The 19,207-nt window shown below is 42.9% G+C and overlaps 1 protein-coding gene across 2 annotated transcripts in view; it reads left to right on the top strand.

The window, feature by feature from the left end:
* ZBTB11 (zinc finger and BTB domain containing 11) overlaps nucleotides 1-19,207 on the top strand; it is a 45,632-nt gene that overhangs the window by 14,932 nt on the left and 11,493 nt on the right. Inside the window, exons 6-11 of one of the 2 annotated variants that reach the window (XM_004593223.4) lie at nucleotides 5,363-5,608; nucleotides 6,927-7,071; nucleotides 7,973-8,090; nucleotides 10,061-10,219; nucleotides 10,363-10,538; nucleotides 11,070-13,233. In XM_004593223.4, coding sequence (XP_004593280.2) covers nucleotides 5,363-5,608; nucleotides 6,927-7,071; nucleotides 7,973-8,090; nucleotides 10,061-10,219; nucleotides 10,363-10,538; nucleotides 11,070-11,587 — 1,362 coding nt within the window. In that variant the 3' untranslated portion in view covers nucleotides 11,588-13,233. Of the gene's footprint in view, nucleotides 1-5,362; nucleotides 5,609-6,926; nucleotides 7,072-7,972; nucleotides 8,091-10,060; nucleotides 10,220-10,362; nucleotides 10,539-11,069; nucleotides 13,234-19,207 lie in introns of those variants that run through there. The other variant, XR_009245168.1, reaches the window with a different exon arrangement.

Genomic DNA, 19,207 nt, shown 5'->3' with positions numbered 1-19,207 from the left:
CCTGTATAGTCTGTTTCTGTTAGGTTGCTCTAAGAGTTATGTTCTGGTTTGCATGTCATGTCCTTTCCCTTGTTCAGTGATAAACGTTTAGTCTTTGATAAAATTGTTTAAAAAAAAAAAAAGTAAAGATGATGTCAAAGGCATGAACTCAGAAGACAGAGGAAACAGAACAGAACTTGGCAGCTGAATCCTGAACACTAGTTAATAGATGGAATGATTCAGCAACATTGATTCATCTTAATAGAGAACCTAAGACTCAAGCCAAACTGTATGGCAGAACCACCAGAAACCGAAATGATTGTTTATTCTATTGTGTTGATTATTCTACTTACCTACAGAGTCAGAGCAGCTAAGTCACTGCTCTGTCCTCTAATCTGAAACCCTTCTGCTCTCTGGTCGGTGTACTATTCCTAAAACAGGTAAAAGTCAAAAGCCTACATCTTGACTATCAAGGTCTTTCAGATTATCTTTTTTTTTTTTTTTTTTTTGTCCTTTTTATATTTTAAACGTTTCTGTTTTTTTTCTTCCAAGGTTTGTTTTGGAGAATAGCATGGTAGGCTACCGTTCAAGTCCTGGAAACTCCACTTTCTCTCCAGCTCTCTGTGCTTACGGCCTAGAAGGGCAGTGGAGGACGGCTCAAGTTTTTGGGCCCCTGAAATTCTATGAGAGACCTGAATAAGGCTTCTTAGGTTCTGACTGGCCTGGCTCTGACTGCTGTGACCATTTGGGAGGCAGATAAACCAGCAGATAGATCAGCCTCTCTGTATCTCCTCCTCTGTCTGTATTTCTACCTTTCAAGTAAAAATAAATACATTTTGATACACACACACACACACACACACACACACACACACACACACATATATAATTTTACTTGAAAGAATTACAGGGAGAGAACAAACTTCTACCCTCTGGTTCACCCCGCCCCCCCGAGGTAGTCGCAATGGCTAGAGCCCTGGGTCTCCCACCTGGATGCAGAAACCAGCCACTCAGGCCATCCTTGCTGCTCTCCAGGTACATTAGCAGGCAGCTGGATGGGCAGTGGAGCATCTGGGACTTGAACCCTTGCTTAAATGGAATGTCTTTGTGCACACAGAGGATTTACTTGATGCTCTACCACACCAGCCCTCAAGTTCTCTATTCTTTTTTAAGATTTGTTTCTATTTTATTGGAAAGGCAGACCTACAGAGAAAAGGAGAAACAGAAAGATCTTCCATCTGCTGGTTCTCTCCCAAAGTGGCCACAGTGATCAGCGCTGAACTGCTCCGAAGCCAGGAGCTTCTTCCGGGTTTCCCATGGCATGCAGGTTCCCAAGGCTTTGGGCCATCCTTGACTACTTTCCCAGGCCACAAGCAGCGCAGTGGGAAGTGGAGCAGCCAGGATACAAACTGGCACTCATACAGAATCCTGGTGCATGCAAGGAGAAGACTTCAGCCACTAGGCTACTGTGCCAGGCCCTCAAGTTCTCTATTCTTACTGTCAAGTCCCAAGATCTTATTATCCAGATTCTTAACCCTCAAGCAGAAAAATTTTTTCAGAGATGGAAAATCTGATATCCAATAGCAAAGGACCTAAAGATGTGGCTGAGAGCCTCCATACAGATACTTCTCCATGGAAATTCCAGTTTGTTTTTTAATATCTTATTTTGAAGTATAAACAGACATCCAGGATCATCATACTCATATCAAGAAAGTTCAAGGAAAAAGTAATTGAGTAATCCAGGATTATAGAGAAAACAAACTGAACTCACAAAGTACGATTTACATAAATAAATGAAAAAAAGTTGTTTCTGATACAGTTTGCCCTCCATATCCTTTTATGCTTCAGTTCAGCATTTGCAGAATCAGCCAACTTCAGATAAAGGTTTTTTTTTCACATTTATTTATTTTAATTGTAAACTGAGATATACAGAGAGGAGGAGAGACAGGGAGGAAGATCTTTGTCCGATTATTCATTCCCCAAGTGGCCACAACAGCCGGACCTGAGCAATCCGAAGCCAGGAACTTCCTCAGATCTCCCATGCAGGGTTCAAGGCTTTGGGCCGTCCTCAACTTCTTTCCCAGGCCACAAGCAGGGAGCTGGATGGGAAGTGGGGCCTCCAGGATTAGAACGGCACCCATATGTGATCCTGGCACATTGAAGGCAAGGACTTTAGCCACGAGGCTACCACACCGGGCCCAGATAAATTATCTTTTCTTAACATTTGCATCTGTATTAAACATATTCATGAGTCGTGTCATTCCCTAAATGATGCGGTTTTAAGAGCTATAGACATAGCATTTGCATTGTCATAAGTATTGTAGGTAATCTAGAGATGTTTTTAAGTGTGCAAGAAAATATACATAGGTTATATGCAAATGCCACACTGTTTTAAAGAACTTGCACCTTGGTACATTTTGTTATCTGCAGTGGCCCTGGAACCAATGACCTCGGTAATGAGTGACCAGTGTGCTCTGTTTAAAAGGGACAAGCACTTTGACTGAAGAGAAGAGCTTGTTAGGAAATAAAATATAGATGGTACCTCATTGATAATGGCTCAACATGTAGGTATTCCATTAAGATGTGTTTGTCAGGATATTAACTAAATTTTTTATTTAGTTTTTTTGGGGGGTTTTTTCTTTGCTTGTTTGTTTTGCTTTTCTTTCCTTTTAAGTTTTTTTTTTTTTTTTTAATTGGAAAGGCAGCTTTATAGACAGGAGAGACAGAAAGATCTTCTGCTCGCTGGTTCACTGCCTGAGTGGCTGCCGTGGCCAGAGCTGAGCCATTTTGAAGCCAGGAGCCAAGAGCTTCCTCCAGGTCACCTATATATATAGGTGCAGGATCCCAAGGCTTCGGGCCATCATTCACTGCTTTTCCAGGCCACAGGCATAGAGAGATAGATGGGAAGTCGAGCAGCCAGGATATAAACTGGCACCCCATGGGATCCTGTTGCTTGCAAGGCAAGGCTTTAGCCATTGAACCATTGTGTCAGGCCCTGTTTTAGGATATGTTTTACTTGGGTCAGTTTACCAGGATATGAACACATCATTAGTCAAGGAATATCTATATGTAGCAACATACACATATCAAATTCTCAGAAGTTGAAAAATCTAATTCCCTAAAGCTTACAGAAAGCAGAGACCAAAAAAAAATTAGAAAATGAGAGTGAAAGATACAGGATTGGTCTAAAATGTATAGTATTTCAGTAATGTTTTAAGAGAATGTAAAGAAGGAATTATTTATAAAATTGTCGAAGAAAATTTTCAAAACTGAAATACTGAAAGTTTCCCTGGCAGGGGCCTCTGTATGGGGCTCAGCGGGTTAAGCCCTGCGGAGCCCAGGTTGGATTCTGGCTACTCCACTTTTGATCAGCATTTTGGAGATGTTCTTAGGAAGGTGGCTGAAGGTGAAACAAACACTTGGCCTCCTGCTACTCATGTGGGAGAACCTGACAGAGCCCCAGCCTTGTCGCTTTGACCTGGCTCGTGCCCGGCCACTGTGGCCCTCTGAGGGGTAAGTCAACAGATGGAGAAAATCAGTATGTATTTCTCTCTGCTTTTCTGTGTTTTAAAATTTCAGGTTCAGAGACAAAGGAAAAAAATTGTGACATCAGGGGCTTTAATTTTTGTTTTCCAATAAGTTTATTTAATTATTTGAAAGTTAAAGGAGGAATACAAAAGAATCTTCCATCTGCTTGTTCACTCCCCAGATTCCTACGATGGCCAGGGCTAGGCTAGACCAATCCAGGAGCTTCATCAAGGTCTCCCATGGTGGGTGACAAAGGCCCTAGCACTTGATGCTTGTGCTACTGCTTTCCCAGGCTATTAACAGGGAGCTGAGTTGGACATGGAGCAGCTGGGACATGAACCAGTACCCATATAGGATGCAAGTGTTTAAAGGCACTGAAACTGGGTCATGTCTTGGCTGCTCATTTCTTTTTGTTTTTTGTTTTGTTTTGTTTTGTTTTGTTTTTGTGTTTTTGAAGATTCATTTTATTTTTATTGGAAAGTCAGATACACAGAGAGAAGGAAAGACAGAGAGAAAGATCTTCGTATGTTGATTTACTTCCCAAGTGACCTGAACAGCTGGAGCTGCACCAATCTGAAGCCAGGAGCTAGGAGCCTCTTCCAAGTCTCCCACGTGGGTGCAGGGTTCCAAGGCTTTGGGCTGCCCTCAACTGCCACAAGCAAGGAGCTGGAGGGAAGTGGAACAGCCAGGACTTGAACCAGCGCTTATATGGGATCCCAGCATGTGCAAGGCAGCTGCTAAGCTGCCGCGCTGGGCCCATGGTTGCTCATTTCTGGTCTAGGTCTCTGCTTATGTCCTGGAAAAGCAACAGGGGATGGCCCAAGTCCTTGGACCCTGCACCTATGTGTGAGACCAAGAGGAAACTCCTGACTCGCAGCTTCAGGTCCGTTCAGCTCTGAATGTTTGGGCCATTTGGAAATTGAACCAGCAAATGGTGCGTCTTTCTCTGTCTCTCCTCTCTGTTAAATATGATCTGCCTTTCCAATAAAAAAGTCTTTAAAAATAAGTAAATATACATATAATAAGTCAAAAGTGTGAGTTTGATTACTGGCAGGCATCTTCCACTAAAATATGAGCAAGGCATGAGGAAACAGGAAGTATGACATGCAGTTTACCCTGAGCCCAAGGGGTTCATCAATACAGTAGCGGGGGAAGATCCCAGGATGCAGCTTGTGCCACACAGAGGAAACAGCCTGGTCAGGGTGCAACAGGATTTGGAATCTCTGTACAATCAGGAGAAGGGCTGGTGATGAATTAGTAGTAAAATACAAAGAAGAAAGAACATAAAACAGAGCAAGAAAACAAAGAATTGTACAGGGCCTGGCAAGATAGTTCAGAGACTAAATTCTGCCCTGCATGCCCCGGATTTCACTGGGTGCCAGTTCGTGTGTCAGTTTTTCCACTTCCCATCCAGCTCCCTGCTTGTGGCCGGGAAAAGCAGTCGAGGACGGCCCAAAGCCTGGAACCCTGCACCTGTATGGGAGACCTGGAAGAAGCTCCTGGCTTCGGATCAGCTCAGCTCTGGCCACTTGGGGAGTGAATCAGCAAACAAAATCTTTGTCTCTCCGTCGCAGATATGCCTTTCCAATAAAAATAAATCTTTTTTTAAAATTAAATAAATCTTCACGGAAAAAGTATTATAGTGCTTACCATATTGCTTAGCGTCAGTAACATTTACACCTTAATGTAAACATGTAAAGTGACCTAATGTCAAAATAAATGCTAAATAATTTACATTTGTTTTTTGATTTGATGTGACATTGAAATGCCAACTGGAAGTGGAAGTATGAGTTAGGTTTCACAAAACAGTGTGATGGAAATGTGCGTAAGACGTTTTATGTCGTCTCTCTCCTAGTTGTGTAAAAAGCAGTTCCAGTACAGTGCCTCCTTGCGAGCCCACCTTATCCGACATACCAGAAAGGATGCACCCTCTTCGTCCTCTGCCAATTCTGCATCTAATGAGTCATCGGCATCATCATCTGAGAAGGGCAGAACAAAACGAGAATTCATATGTTCCATTTGTGGAAGGACATTACCTAAGTTATATTCACTTCGAATACATATGTTAAAGCACACAGGTGTAAAGCCACATGCGTGCCAGGTAAGGTGCTGGTCAGTGTGGTATTTGGAATGAGACCCTGTCGACGGGAGTACTCATTCTCTCTATAGCTATAAAGATTTTTTTAAACAGCCATAACATTTAGTTGTTTAAGGGAAATTGGGACTGAATAATTGTGATGAAACTTGGTTATATGTACTCTGGAGTCACCTTCAAACTTGTGAACTGTCAAGATTTATGACTCTTCTAAGTTTCTTGCCTAGGTCACAGTCGATTCCCTCTTGTATTTAATTTGCTGCTATTATTTGAGAGAAATCTGTTTTGGGTGTCTGTGAAACTTGTTTGAGAACAGAATATAAGAGAATGGGATGAACCTTTGTGTACTTTTCATCCTACTTCAGTAGTTGCGAACTTTTTGTCAAATGTGTTTTAGCTCTATGTTCGAATTCACTGCTTGGCTCCTTCCCCAATTATTTTGATGTCTAATCCTAAGCATTGTTTTATTGATAAGTTAAACACCAAGCATTACATTACGTATCACCCAAAATGTACAGTCAGGGGGCAAGCCTTTTGAACACCAGTGACGAGGCCTGTGTGATGCCTGTTTCTCAGGGTCCCTGTGCTTGAGGTCTGCCTCTGCTTCTGATTTCAGCTGCTTGCAAATACTCACCCTAGGAGCAGAAGGCGATAGCTTGAGTGCTTGGGTTCCTGTTGCCCACAGAGAAAGCCCAGATTAAGTTCAGGGATCCGGGCTGGGACCTGGCCCACCCCTGGCTATTGCAAACTTTTTGGGAGAGAACTGGTGGAGGGTAAAATCGTCTGCTTCTCACAATTTCTCTCTTCTCTCTTCCTCTACCTCCTTCCGCTTACCCTCCCCCATCTCCTTTTTCAAATAAGTAAAAGTAAGAGGAATAAATGTGTGTTTCATGGAATGGAAGACATGTAGAAAGAAACCCAGCAATTTGACATGCCTGACACTTTACTTGTGATTATTAAAAATTTCCCTACTAGATTGATTCTTCATCACAATTTTGGAAAGCACTGTTCTGTTTGATATAGAGGGAATCATTATTTTGCTCTTGATTAAGTTCCTACATCTTTTAATACAGAGGCACACTGTTTTGAGTGGCGCTGGTGATAGTGTGGCTTTAAGGAGCAACAATATGTACTGACTCAGAGCAGTGGCTAGCTGGGTAATATCCTTGCCAGTTGTGGTTTTGAATTTTACTCTGTCATTTTATTTAAATTGTATAATTAGCTTAAACGTCCAGTACACTAATTTCTCTATCCTCATGCTTCAGCTTCAGGAACAACATCTGTCCTTGTTTGTGTTTTACTGATTTAAACATCCCTACCTTAGGTCTGTGGAAAGAGTTTTATCTACAAGCATGGTCTGAAGTTACACCAGAGTCTACATCAGACCCAAAAGCAGTTCCAGTGTGAACTTTGTGTTAAATCATTCGTTACCAAACGGAGTCTTCAAGAACATAAGAGTATTCACACAGGTAATGAGCAATTTTTATTGACAGTTACTTTTGTAAAATGATACATAAAAATTAAAGTTATAGGGCACCTTTGACATTTTCATGCATGTATACATCATGTAATATTCAAATCAGAATAAACAGATCTACCTCCTTAGATCTGTATCACAAAACTCAATGCTTCTGACTTTTTTTGTTGTTGTTAAGAAAAATGTGCAGTATGTTGTTATCTGTTGACAACCTGCTGTGGTATATTTTATACATTATTAATTTGCTACTGATTGTGCTGTAATTATCAAATTATGTTGGTATAATTATTATGATAATGACATACCATGTGTACAATTTTTTATCAGTAAAACTAAGTCTTCATTTACATGCATAAAAATATTGTTTCTAAATTATTCATAGTTGAGATCCAGAAATCCAAAGAAATGTTTGCTGTTTTGTTGTTGTTTTTTGTATCGTATTATTATTTTCCATAGTACAGTTTTATAGGTAAAGGGTTTCCCTCCTCTGCCTTCCACTCCTCCTCTCTCCTCCATATTATTATAGTAGTATATAGTCTGTCAGCGACAGTTGCAAGCCTAGCACTCTGCTGTTTAAGTGTGTCATAGCATTGTAGGTATATAGGCAGTGGTAGAAAGTCTAGTATCCTATTCTCAAGGTATAATTAGCAGTTTCTTTGGGAGTCCTCCTTTTTATTCAGGAGTAGAGATGCGTATTGCAATGTATCATCACATCTCAGTATTCCGGTCTCCATTATATAGATCCATTAGTAGATAGATATATCTGTGGGAATATATGTATGCACATGTTTACCTATATATCTATTGATCTTGTATTTTTCATGAAGGTTGCCTTGTATCAGAAGGTATAGTACTTACGCTTTTGGCATGGGCTTATTTTTTCATTTTTATAGGTGAATCCAAGTACCTTTGCGCAGTCTGTGGAAAGTCTTTTCACAGGGGCTCTGGACTCAGCAAACACTTAAAGAAGCATCAGCCAAAGCCTGAAGTTCGAGGCTATCATTGTACCCAGTAAGTACTTAATGTGTGAGTGATTCAAATGATTTCATTGTGTTCTGTTCATTTGAAACTTTAAAAAAAAAAAACTTGAACATTAACCTCTAATTTAAGTTTACTCATGATTTTTTCAGCTTTGTTTGCTAAGGTACATTATTTGCAGAGCTGTAACTCCTGACTCCAGATGGTTATGGTTAATTAATTAATTACATTTGGGCCTGGCCCGGCGCCGTGGCCTAACAGCTAAAGTCCTTGCCTTGAACACGCCAGGATCCCATATGGGCACCGGTTCTAATCCTGGCTGCTCCACTTCCTGTCCAGCTCCCTGCTTGTGGCCTGGGAAAGCAGTCGAGGATGGCCCACAGCCTTGGGACCCTGCAGCCCTGTGGGAGACCTGGAGGAAGTTCCTGGCTCCTGGCATTGGATCGGTGCGGCACTGGCTGTTGCGGAAGATCTTCCTCTCTCTCTCCTCTCTATATATCTGACTTTGTAATAAAAATAAATTAAAAAAAATTAATTAATTACATTTTCCTCTAAATCTTTTCAGCCAAGTCACTACCCATAATCCTTAGCCCTAAGACAGAAGAAATAAAGGTAAAAAGGGGCTCGTTCACAGACTCATGACATAAGGCAGAATAGGCAAAAAGTCCTTTCAGTGCCAGGAATCAGTATGGGAAATGCAGGCTATATGCCAGGACAACTTTAAAATAGCATAAAACCCTCGTCCAGAGATTGAACGAAACAATTTGATTTGTCTTAAGTGGAAAGACTGATTTACAAAGAGAAGGAGCGACAGAAAAAAAAATTTTCCATCCACTGGGTCACTGCTCAGGTGGCCACAATGGCTAGAGCTGAGCTGATCTGAAGCCAGGAGCCAAGAGCTGCTTCTGGGTCTCCCTTATGGGTTCAGTGGCCCAAAGATTTAGGCTGTTCATTGTTTTCCCAGGCTGCACTCAGGGGACTGGGTGGGAGGCAGAGCAGCAGGGACACAAACTGGCAGCCAGGTGGTAGGCCATACTTAGAAATGAAGGATTAGCCAGTTGAGCCTTTGTGTTATCCCCGAGCATCTTCTTGATTATACATTTGCCTGGTAACTGTAAATTTTGGTTACTTTCTTACAATTCACCATTCTGTCTGGTTTCCTTGCCTACCTGTGAGTGCAGTGATCTGGTCCGTGGAAGACCCCAGAAATCATTCATTTTCTGTCAAATATGTCCTAAGCTGCTCCCATTCCCAACGTGTCCCCAGACCCTTTCCCTGGAAAATCTATAGCACACCCTCCCACCCCCTACTATCTTTAAAAAGGAAAAAGAGAGGAAAAGAATAATAAGCAATAAAGGTAACACAAGCTTGGCGTTAACCAGGCCCAGAATGCCTTCCAGCTATTGGGTGCCTTTCTCCTGAACAGGGTTACACTTGCCTAGGTACAAGGCAGCCTAAGCAAATGCCTATAGCTAGGGTAATTATCACCAGTACTTTTGTTTGTTTGTTTTGTTTTGTTTTAGCTTTGGGGTTTTTTGTTTGTTTTTTAGTTAGAGAAAGAAACCAAATCAAAACTTCCTTAAATCAAAGGGGAGGTCTGAGTGTCTGTGCAGTGTAATGTAAATTGGATTCCAGCCCATCAGTGTTTGCTTTCTCTCTGTATGGACAAAGAAAGTAACGGCAGTGATTGAAAATTGTGTAAATTTACAACCTTGATGCATGAACAGTATGTAAAGAGAGGAGAGGCAAATGCCAGAGGAAGAGAGATGGGCAGGAAATTTTCTCTGTGGAACTTTGCCTGGTTTTTATGAATCATTTTAGCGCTGTGGAGTTAATAGAATTTAAAATCCTGCAACCTTGATGCAAGATTGGGATGACAGGGAAAGCTTTTTTTTTTATTTGGTCAGCAGGTGGGTCTAGAAACCATACAAATACACTGTGTCCTTAGACATTTGTTTTAAAGGGAAAAGATGATCCACTGGAGTAATTGAACTGTATTGCAGGTGTGAGAAAAGCTTCTTTGAAGCCCGGGATCTTCGTCAGCACATGAATAAACATCTTGGTGTGAAACCATTCCAGTGCCAATTTTGTGATAAGTGCTATAGTTGGAAAAAAGATTGGTATTCCCACGTGAAGTCTCATTCTGTCACTGAACCTTACAGGTGAGTAAATTGGAGAAAGAGCTCAACATAGAAATGGAAATACATATTGAGACGCATGCACATGCTCGCACCCAGTACTTCAGCCAATCTTACCCTAGGCAGTGGTTTAGAAAGCAAAATTTGCGTCTTTTCTCCTGTTTTAGGTGTAATATATGTGGCAAAGAGTTTTATGAGAAAGCTTTATTTAGAAGGCACGTAAAGAAAGCTACTCATGGAAAAAAAGGAAGAGCAAAGCAAAATCTGGAACGGGTGTGTGAACAATGTGGGAAAAAATTCACTCAGCTGAGAGAGTATAGGAGACACATGAACAACCACGAAGGTAACTGTACTTGTTATCCTGTGTACCTCATGAACAATAAAAACCAATCCGGTAGTGGTTTTTTTTTTCCCTGAATCAGTCCTGTTGGCTGTTATGTTGCTTTTTTCAATAAGAGATTAATGCCCTATCTTGAAAGACTTATTCAAGTGACAGAGCTGATGCTGAGCCAAATACTTAGTTATTTATACAGATTGCATTTAGTGAACATAATTTTGTGTCAATGTTTTTAAGTTAAATTGTATGAAGTCTCTGTTTGCTTATCTTAGGATTATAGGGTAGCTGTCATGAAACAATTATTGTACACACAAACTCAAGTTTATGTCAGTTAAGTAACTTCTATCCGTGGAGACATCTTTCTAGAAAATGTGGTGCTGATTTTATTGTAAGGACAGCCTTGTGTTCCTGAATGAAAGACTGCCATAGTCAAAACAGAATGGCTTATGCTTCCTGTACTTTAAAAAAATATATATGTTAAATACTTTGTACCTCATCACACCCACATACCCCAATTTTTTTTTTTATTTTTTTTAGGCGTTAAACCGTTTGAGTGCTTAACATGTGGAGTAGCTTGGGCTGATGCCCGATCTCTAAAACGCCACGTCAGAACACATACTGGTGAACGGCCCTATGTCTGTCCGGTATGTAGTGAAGCCTACATAGATGCTCGAACACTTCGTAAACATATGACTAAATTCCACAGAGACTATGTGCCTTGCAAAATTATGCTGGAAAAAGATACCCTTCAGTTTCATAATCAAGGAACTCAAGTGGAGCATGCTGTTAGTATTGTAACCACAGACATGCAGGAACAAGAAAATAGTGCTCCTCAGGAACTTGAGACTGTAGTGGTGACAGGAGAAACAATGGAAGCTCTGGAAGCAGTTGCAGCCACTGAGGAGTGCCCAGCGGTATCTACACTTTCTGACCAAAGCATTATGCAAGTAGTTAATTATGTATTGGCACAGCAGCAGGGACAGAAGCTGTCAGAAGTTGCAGAAGCTATTCAAACTGTTGAAGTAGAAGTGGCACATATATCAGAAGCAGAATGAATGTAGCTATGAAAATGAAAAAGAGTGGCTGATATCTCCTGTATACTAAACTCACAGAAGATTTGTTTACAATACCATGCAACTGTCTGCTCAAAGTTCCTATGCCAAGACTCGGGGCTTGATGATGTGATATTTCTGAACAATTTGTGCAGTGAAATCTTTAGAAAGTTTGTTTTCTGTGAAGAAATTGAAAACAAATCTGCGTAATGGCAGTAATTTGTCATAGTATTTCTTTTATGCATAAATGGTTATAAATGTACTAAATTTAAAGCTGTACAGTTTCATTTACATTTCAGCATTGTTTCATTATATATTTTGAGTTTAAAGGTTAGACCATTTGTTTTTTTTTTTCTTCTCAAAATATAGAGGTTCTGTGATTTTACCCTGTTTATGGATTAAAAAGAAAATTCTAATATAAAACATTTCATTAGATTTATAGATATAATAGGATTTTTAAAAATGCTTTAGATTGTGATTTTTGGCTTACTATTTATTTTTAACCCCTCTTAAGTCAGGGATTGTTTATTTTGTTTTGAAAGCACTTAATGAGTTACATGTTGTAATCAAGTTTGCACAATATACTTATCTTTATGGGGAACCCATAAAAGAATAGCTAATTTTTAATATGCCATTAAAATGCATGAAATGCCTGTTGAAGCCTTACTCTGCTATCTCTTCAAGGCAATTAACGACCATGAGGAAAGAACATTACTAATAAACATTATTCATGGAAAATGTTCCTGGTAAAATAGGAAAATAAGTGAAAGGCAGCAAAAGGAAGGTCTCATTCTGTTATTAAAGAATGAACGAGTTAGGTTTACTGTATTTTCAGCTGTTGTATCATGTTTGTTTAATTTTGTTGGGAAACTTCAGTTGAGAAATAGAATTGCAGTGGCCCTGTGGATACTATATAATTGCCAAATACTTTAGAATATTATTTAATACAGTGCTCACTATAATATATTACTTGAATAAATTGATAATGATTTCACCAAATTGTTGAAAATATAAATTATTTGTAAATTATCTGGAAACTAAATTATATTATTTCATGTGTTTGATTTTTTTTTTTTAAGTTCCCACCCCTTTAAACTATCCACACTTCTGGTTTTCCAGATAACCAGGAGGAAATGCCACATTTCTCTGTATGAAACTATTATTCAAGCTGTAATTGTGAAAAATCAGTTCTTAATTTTTAGAAGCTATAAAGTGTAAAATTAAGATACAAGCAGATCATATGTAAATCATTCCTAAAGCACAAGTAAAGAATGTGCCTTGATGTACATATGTTAAGATGCTTATTCCAGTTTACTCTAAAAATGGCTTTAAGGATAAAGAACAAATGTGATAGTCATGCATGCATTATACCTGTGTGTAATATTTGCATTTGCAAATTTCCAATTGTTTTAATAGCTGTGTGGCTTTCAATTTCAAGAAGTGAATTGACATACAGCCCATAACTTGATAATGGCTGCTCATTTGGTGTATCTTTTCATTTAGTGAAAAAGTGTTTCCATCTGATAAAAATTTGGAATTGTGTCTTTTATGTTTCGTTCTTACTGTTGTTAGATTTAGTTGTGTAAGATCATTAATGTATGTCATAAGTATGTAAATAAAAGATGTTGAATCTTGTTTAAAAGTCTAAATTTTGGAGTTAGGCTTCTCACTATTTTCAGTTCATAAACCACTCATTGGTTGTTTAATAAGTTTAAGGGAAAGGGAACTGCACATTAAAAAACAGCTATTGAGTAACAAAATACATTAGCCTGTAACACTTGCATCCCATATGGGCAATGGCTTGAATCCTGGGTGTTCCACTTCCAACTCAGCTGCCTACTAAGCCACCTGGGGAAGCAACAGAAGGCTCATTGGCACCCGTGTAGAGACTTTCATGTAGTTCCAGATTTGCTTTGACTTGGCTCAGCCTCAGGCCCAGTCATTTAGGATAAAGATCTCTCTTCTCCCTTTCAAATATTTTTTTTTATTATTATTGGAAAGGCAAATATATGGAGAGGAGGAGAAACAGAGAGGAAGATCTTGCGTCCAAGCGGCTGCAACAGTTGGAGCTGAGCCAATCTGAAGCCAGAAACTTCCGTGTCTTACATGCAGGTGCAGGGTCCCAAGGCTTTGGGCCATCCTCAACTGCCTTCCCAGGCCACAAGCAGGGAGCTGGATGGGAAGCAGGTCTGCCGGGATTAGAACCGGCGTCCATATGTGATCCTGGCGGGTTCAAGGCGAGGACTTTAGCCAGCCCGCCGGGCCCCCTCTGGGACTTTATAGTGTGCATTACCACGGAGCTGGATTGGAAGTGGAGTATCAGGACTGAAACATTGTCTGTGTGGAATATCAGCATTGCAGGCAGTGGTTTTAACCAGGCCTTTAGCCAGTAGGCTACCATGCCGGGCACCCTGCCTTTAAACCACAATGTTGACCCCCAACTTTTTATTTTTTTCAAGTTTTTTTTTTATTGGAAAGGCAGATATTAAGAGAGGAGGAGAGACAGAAAGGAAGATCTTACGTCTGATGGTTCACTCCCCAAGTGGCTGCAATGACCAGAGCTGAGCCAATCCGAAGCCAGGAGCCAGGAACTTTTTTCTGGGTCTCCCTCGTGGGTGCAGGGTCCCAAGTCTTTGGGCCATCCTCAACTGCTTTCCCAGGCCACAAGCAGGGAGCTGGATGGGAAACAGCCATTGGGACACAAACAAGTGCCCATATGAGATTCTGGTGCATGCAAGTTGAGAACTTTAGCCATTAGGCTACTGCGCCAGGGCCCTTACACTACAATTTCTAATTAGGTTTTTTCAAATGCTTATTCAGCTTTTCGTTTTCAAATGTCTTTCCTTATCTTGCCATCTTGATTTATAAAGCTCATTTTCAATTTTAACTGTATATGCACTATACTTAAAATAATTATTACTTTATGTGAATATAACTTTCATGCTATCAGTAATGGGCAGTTGGGTTATGGCTAGTTTGGGGCTATCATAAAGAATGCTGCAAAGGACAGTTTTAGCCTCATTTTTTTTTAATTTATTTATTTTTATTACAAAGTCAGATATACAGAGAGGAGGAGAGAAAGAGAGGAAGATCTTCCGTCCAATGATTCACTCCCCAAGTGACTGCAAAGGCTGGTGCTGTGCCGATCCAGAGCCAGGAGCCAGGAACTTCCTCCAGGTCTCCCACACGGGTGCAGGGTCCTAAGGCTTTGGGTCATCCTCGGCTGCTTTCCCAGGCCACAAGCAGGGAGCTGAATAGGAAGCAGAGCAGCCAGGATTAGAACCGGTGCCCATATGGGATCCCGGTGTGTTCAAGGCAAGGACTTTAAGCCACTAGGCCACGGCACTGGGCCCAGTCTCATTATCTTGTCAATGTGCATGCATTTATCTTGGGAACATAATTCCTGGAATTTCTGAGTTAATTGGATTTGTAAATTTTTCTAAAAGATTGAATATTATTTATTTGAAAGAAAGCAGAGAAAGATCTTCCAACTGCTGATTCACTTGTCAGATGGCCACAAAGTTCAGAACTGGCCCAGACTGAAGCCAGGAACCCTAGAAATCAGTCTAGGTCTCCCACAGGTGTAGCGAGGGTCTATGTTTTAGGCCTTCTTTTGATGCTTTCCTAAAATTTTAACAGGTAGCTGGTTTGAAAGCAGAGCAGCCAAGATTCGGAGCAGTATTCCTGTAGAATATACAGGTTAAGCCTTGGTCTGTTGCGCTGAGCGAGACATCCTAGGTCCTGAACACTTTTGTCCATTCAGGAAATGGTGGTTCTACATCTGGAGAGACAAACATGAAGGGCCTCAGTGGTGGCTGCCCTTCCAGCATGTGCTTAGCTTCGAAAACAACTTGTTGGGCCTGGCACGGTGGCCTAGCAGCTAAAGTCCTTGCCTTGAACACGCCAGGATCCCATATGGGCACTGGTTCTTATCCCGGCAGCTCCACTTCTCATCCTTCTCCCTGCTTGTGGCCTGGGCAAGCAGTTGAGGACGACCCAAAGACTTGGGACCCTGCACCTGCACCGGAGACATGGAAGAAGTTCCTGGCTCCTGGCTTTGGATTGGCGCAGCACTAACCATTGTGGTCACTTGGGAGTGAATCATTGGATGGAAGATCTTGCTCTCTGTCTCTCCTCCTCTCGGTACATCTACCTTTCCAATCAAAATAAATCTTTAAAAAGAAAATAATTGATGTTTAAAAAAAAAAAACAGCTTGTTCTCACTTCCACATCCAACTGCAGAGCCCTGACTGAGACACACTGCCTGGAAGCTGAGTAGGTTGCAAATGAGAGTTTTTCATCTCCTGCCAAAGGGCTGACTTCATTTTCAGCATGTCTTGTTATTGAAACCTGGGGGCACACTCAAGCACTGCTGATTTGAAGGCAAAGGGCATTTAGGAGGAGATTCAGTATTGTTTAATAGCAACAGAAAATGGGGCCCTGTGTGATAGCTCAGTTGGCTAACCAAACACCTCCACGTACTTGGGTCCCCAATGGGCACCTGTTCATGTGTCGATTGCTTCACCTCACATCCAGCTCTTTGCTTGTAGTCTGGAAAATTATCCAAGGACGAACCAAGTCTGTGAGACCCTACACCCACCTGGGAGAGCTGAGGAGGCTTCTGGCTCCTGGTTTCGGATAGACTTGGCTGTGGCCAGAGACCCTGGGGGATTTAAGGGTTTTGTTTGTTTGTTTGTTTTTTAAGTAAGTAATGTGCTGCTGCTTCCGCCACAGGCAGGGCTCGGATGGCACTGGTGGGGGAGTGTGGAGACTTGGGGGCTTGCGGCCAGGCAGACAGAGCAAGTCTGGGGAATTCTCCATGTGCTGGATCTCCATGTGAGAGGGAGAATCCTAGGTTAGCATGCTGACCTGGTGTGCTGGTGCACCAGGCCTGGGGAACTGAATGTGCTTGGGTTTTGGATGGGTAAGGTCCCAGGCCAGCACACAAGCCAGGAGGTTGGGTCCTTAGTGGGCAGGCAAAGCTCTAGGCCAGCACACCACATCACTGGAATACTGGGCTGGGAAACCCATGTATTCCTGGGCTCAGAGACTGGATTGTTGAGGAAAGGAGGTAAGAGGATGTGTGTGGGAGAAAGGATCGCTGAGGGAGTTTGTTGCAGGTGAGGAATGACTTTTTGGGGACGTCCATCGACAAGGCCATTGCACTTTCAGGTGAGCCGGGGTAAGAGTCTGAATGAATTGGAGGAGGGAAGCTGAAAGACCTTTCTTGCTCAGACCAATACACCAGCCCACATGGGACCCCTGAGCTGGGCTAGTTAGCATTGACCACCACTGACCACCACACACTGGGGCACACTAAAGCTAGGGCTGGGGCCTATCTGGCAGGGCTGGATCATAGTACCCACCAGTGAGTGTTGAGGACAGGTTAGGCTGGGCCATGACACTAACCAGCACGTGAGAGAACCAGGTCTGGGGGAAGATTCTGGGGGGGATATGTGGGCTTGACCCTGTAGAACTGCAATATCCACTGGTTTGCTGAAGAGCTGGGGTGGTTGACAGGCTGAGCTAGGCATGACCAATGATCCCCCTCAACACTCATGGGTACTGGGATTGGGAACAGGCCAGGCTGGTCCAGGTGTAACACCCATAGGAACACCGAAGAATAAGGTGTGGGGTGGAGCAGGACAGAACAGCTACCAGCTCACACAAAGGCTGAGATCGAGGGGCAGTGTATGTCCGGTAAGGGCCTAGCACCCACTGACACATGAGATTTGGGTCTGAGAGGGCCTGGTGGGGGAACTCCCCTGGTGGGCTGTAGCTCTCACTGGTGAACACATGAGTCAGTGCTTGGTGTTGGTCAGGATGGGTAAGGCAGCTGCATTCATTGGCAAGTGTGTAGGATGGTTCTGGGGCAGGGAGTGGGTCAGGCAGGGCCGGGGCAAACGTTAGCACACTGGTATGTGCAGTGGCCATGCTGGGCTGTGGGCCATGCTGGAATAGGCTTTCAACCTACTGGTTAACATGAAAGCCAGGGATGGGGGAAGACTGGGCAGGCCTAGGCTACAGCAACTCATTAGCAGGAGTTGGGACTGTGTGTTTTGGGTAGGGGGGCCTCCAGGGCAGTCCAGGCTGGAGCATCCAATGGCAGAGGCCAAGATGGGGATGGGATATGCTGAGCTGGATTGGAGTAGCTACTGGCACATGCAAGATCTGTGGCTGGGAGCCAGCCTGGTTGGGGAGCCAAGGGGACACCCTGAATGAGTGTTGGTTCCCACTGGTGAATGCAAGAGCTGGAATGGGGGTGGTGATCTGGGGTGAGCATGGCTGCAGTATACCTTGAAATGAGTGTGGACTGGGAATGCGGTGTGCCAGTCTAGGCTAAACTCCAACACCTGCTGGTGCTCGCAAGAGCCAGGGAGAGTATAGAACGTGCTGGTCTAGATATCCAAAACTGCTGAACCACCAAGAGCTGTGTCTGGATGTGGACCAGGTGTGACTGGGCTATAAAACCCAACAGTAAGAACCAGAATGAGTGTGGGTCAGTCGGGCAAAGCCGTTGTTCATGCCAGGACAGGAGTTAGTCCAAGCTGGGCTGGGTCAGGAACCCACTGTGGGCACGGGATCTGCCACTGTGAGGTGACCTGATAGAGGAGCTTTGGAAACTCCTGTCAGGACAGTACCAGCAGGTGAGCACAAGGACTAAGGCTGGTAGCAACCCAGACCATGCCAGGTTACAGTACCCACCAGCATATATGTGCGTCAGTTCTAGGGGCAGCCAGGCAGAGCTACATACACATTGGCCTGCATGTGAGTTGGTTTAGAGGGGAGAGCTAGGCTGGGGTACACAACTGTATCCACTGGCACATGCATGAACCAAAGTGCAGGATGGTTGGGCTTCACCCCAGCATCAGCTGGCAAGTGCTGAGATTGGGGGCAAGTCCTGTCAAGCTAGACTGCAGAACCACCTGAAAAGTGCAGGATCCAGGGCTGTGATTGGGCCTAGTAGGGAGACCCCTCTGATGGGCTGCAGCTCCCACTCCCATGGGAATCAGGACTAGGGGTGGACCTGGCTGGACAGGCAGTAGCACCTGCCAGCATGTGTGGGCTGGAGAGTGGGGTTGGTTGGGCTGAGGTAGTAAGTTGAAGCACCCTCTACTAGGATAGGAAACTAGTGTTCAAAATTGCTGTATTATTATCTAAAACACAGAGAAGGGTTGAAACAAGCATCAGAGTTCACCTGTGAGATGTCAGACTTTTCAGAAAAGAACTTGAGATCAACCATATAAACTAATAAACACTTATCTGTGCAGATGCCATAGATAGGTTGAACATCTATATCTCATAAATACTTGAGATCAGGAGTGTTATGAATTTCAGGTTCCTGATTTGGAGATATTCCAATAATGACATGTTGGGGGATGGAACCCAAGTCTAAACATGAAATCCACTTACACGTATGGCACCCATATGGGATCCCGGCGTGTTCAAAGTGAGGACCTCAGCCGCTAGACCATCACGCCGGGCCTGAAGTGTATCTTAAAAAAAAAGGGGGGGGGGTGGGCCTGGCACCATGGCCTAGCCTCTGAAGTCCTCACCTTGACTATGCTGGAATCCCGTATGGGCACCGGTTCTAATTCCGGCTGCCCTGCTTCCTGCTTGTGG

Source organism: Ochotona princeps, chromosome 3, assembly GCF_030435755.1.
Source record: "Ochotona princeps isolate mOchPri1 chromosome 3, mOchPri1.hap1, whole genome shotgun sequence".
NCBI classification, from domain to species: Eukaryota; Metazoa; Chordata; class Mammalia; order Lagomorpha; family Ochotonidae; genus Ochotona; species Ochotona princeps.
The sequence above is the reverse complement of the archived record's forward strand: the minus strand, read 5'-3'. Positions and strand labels throughout refer to the sequence as shown.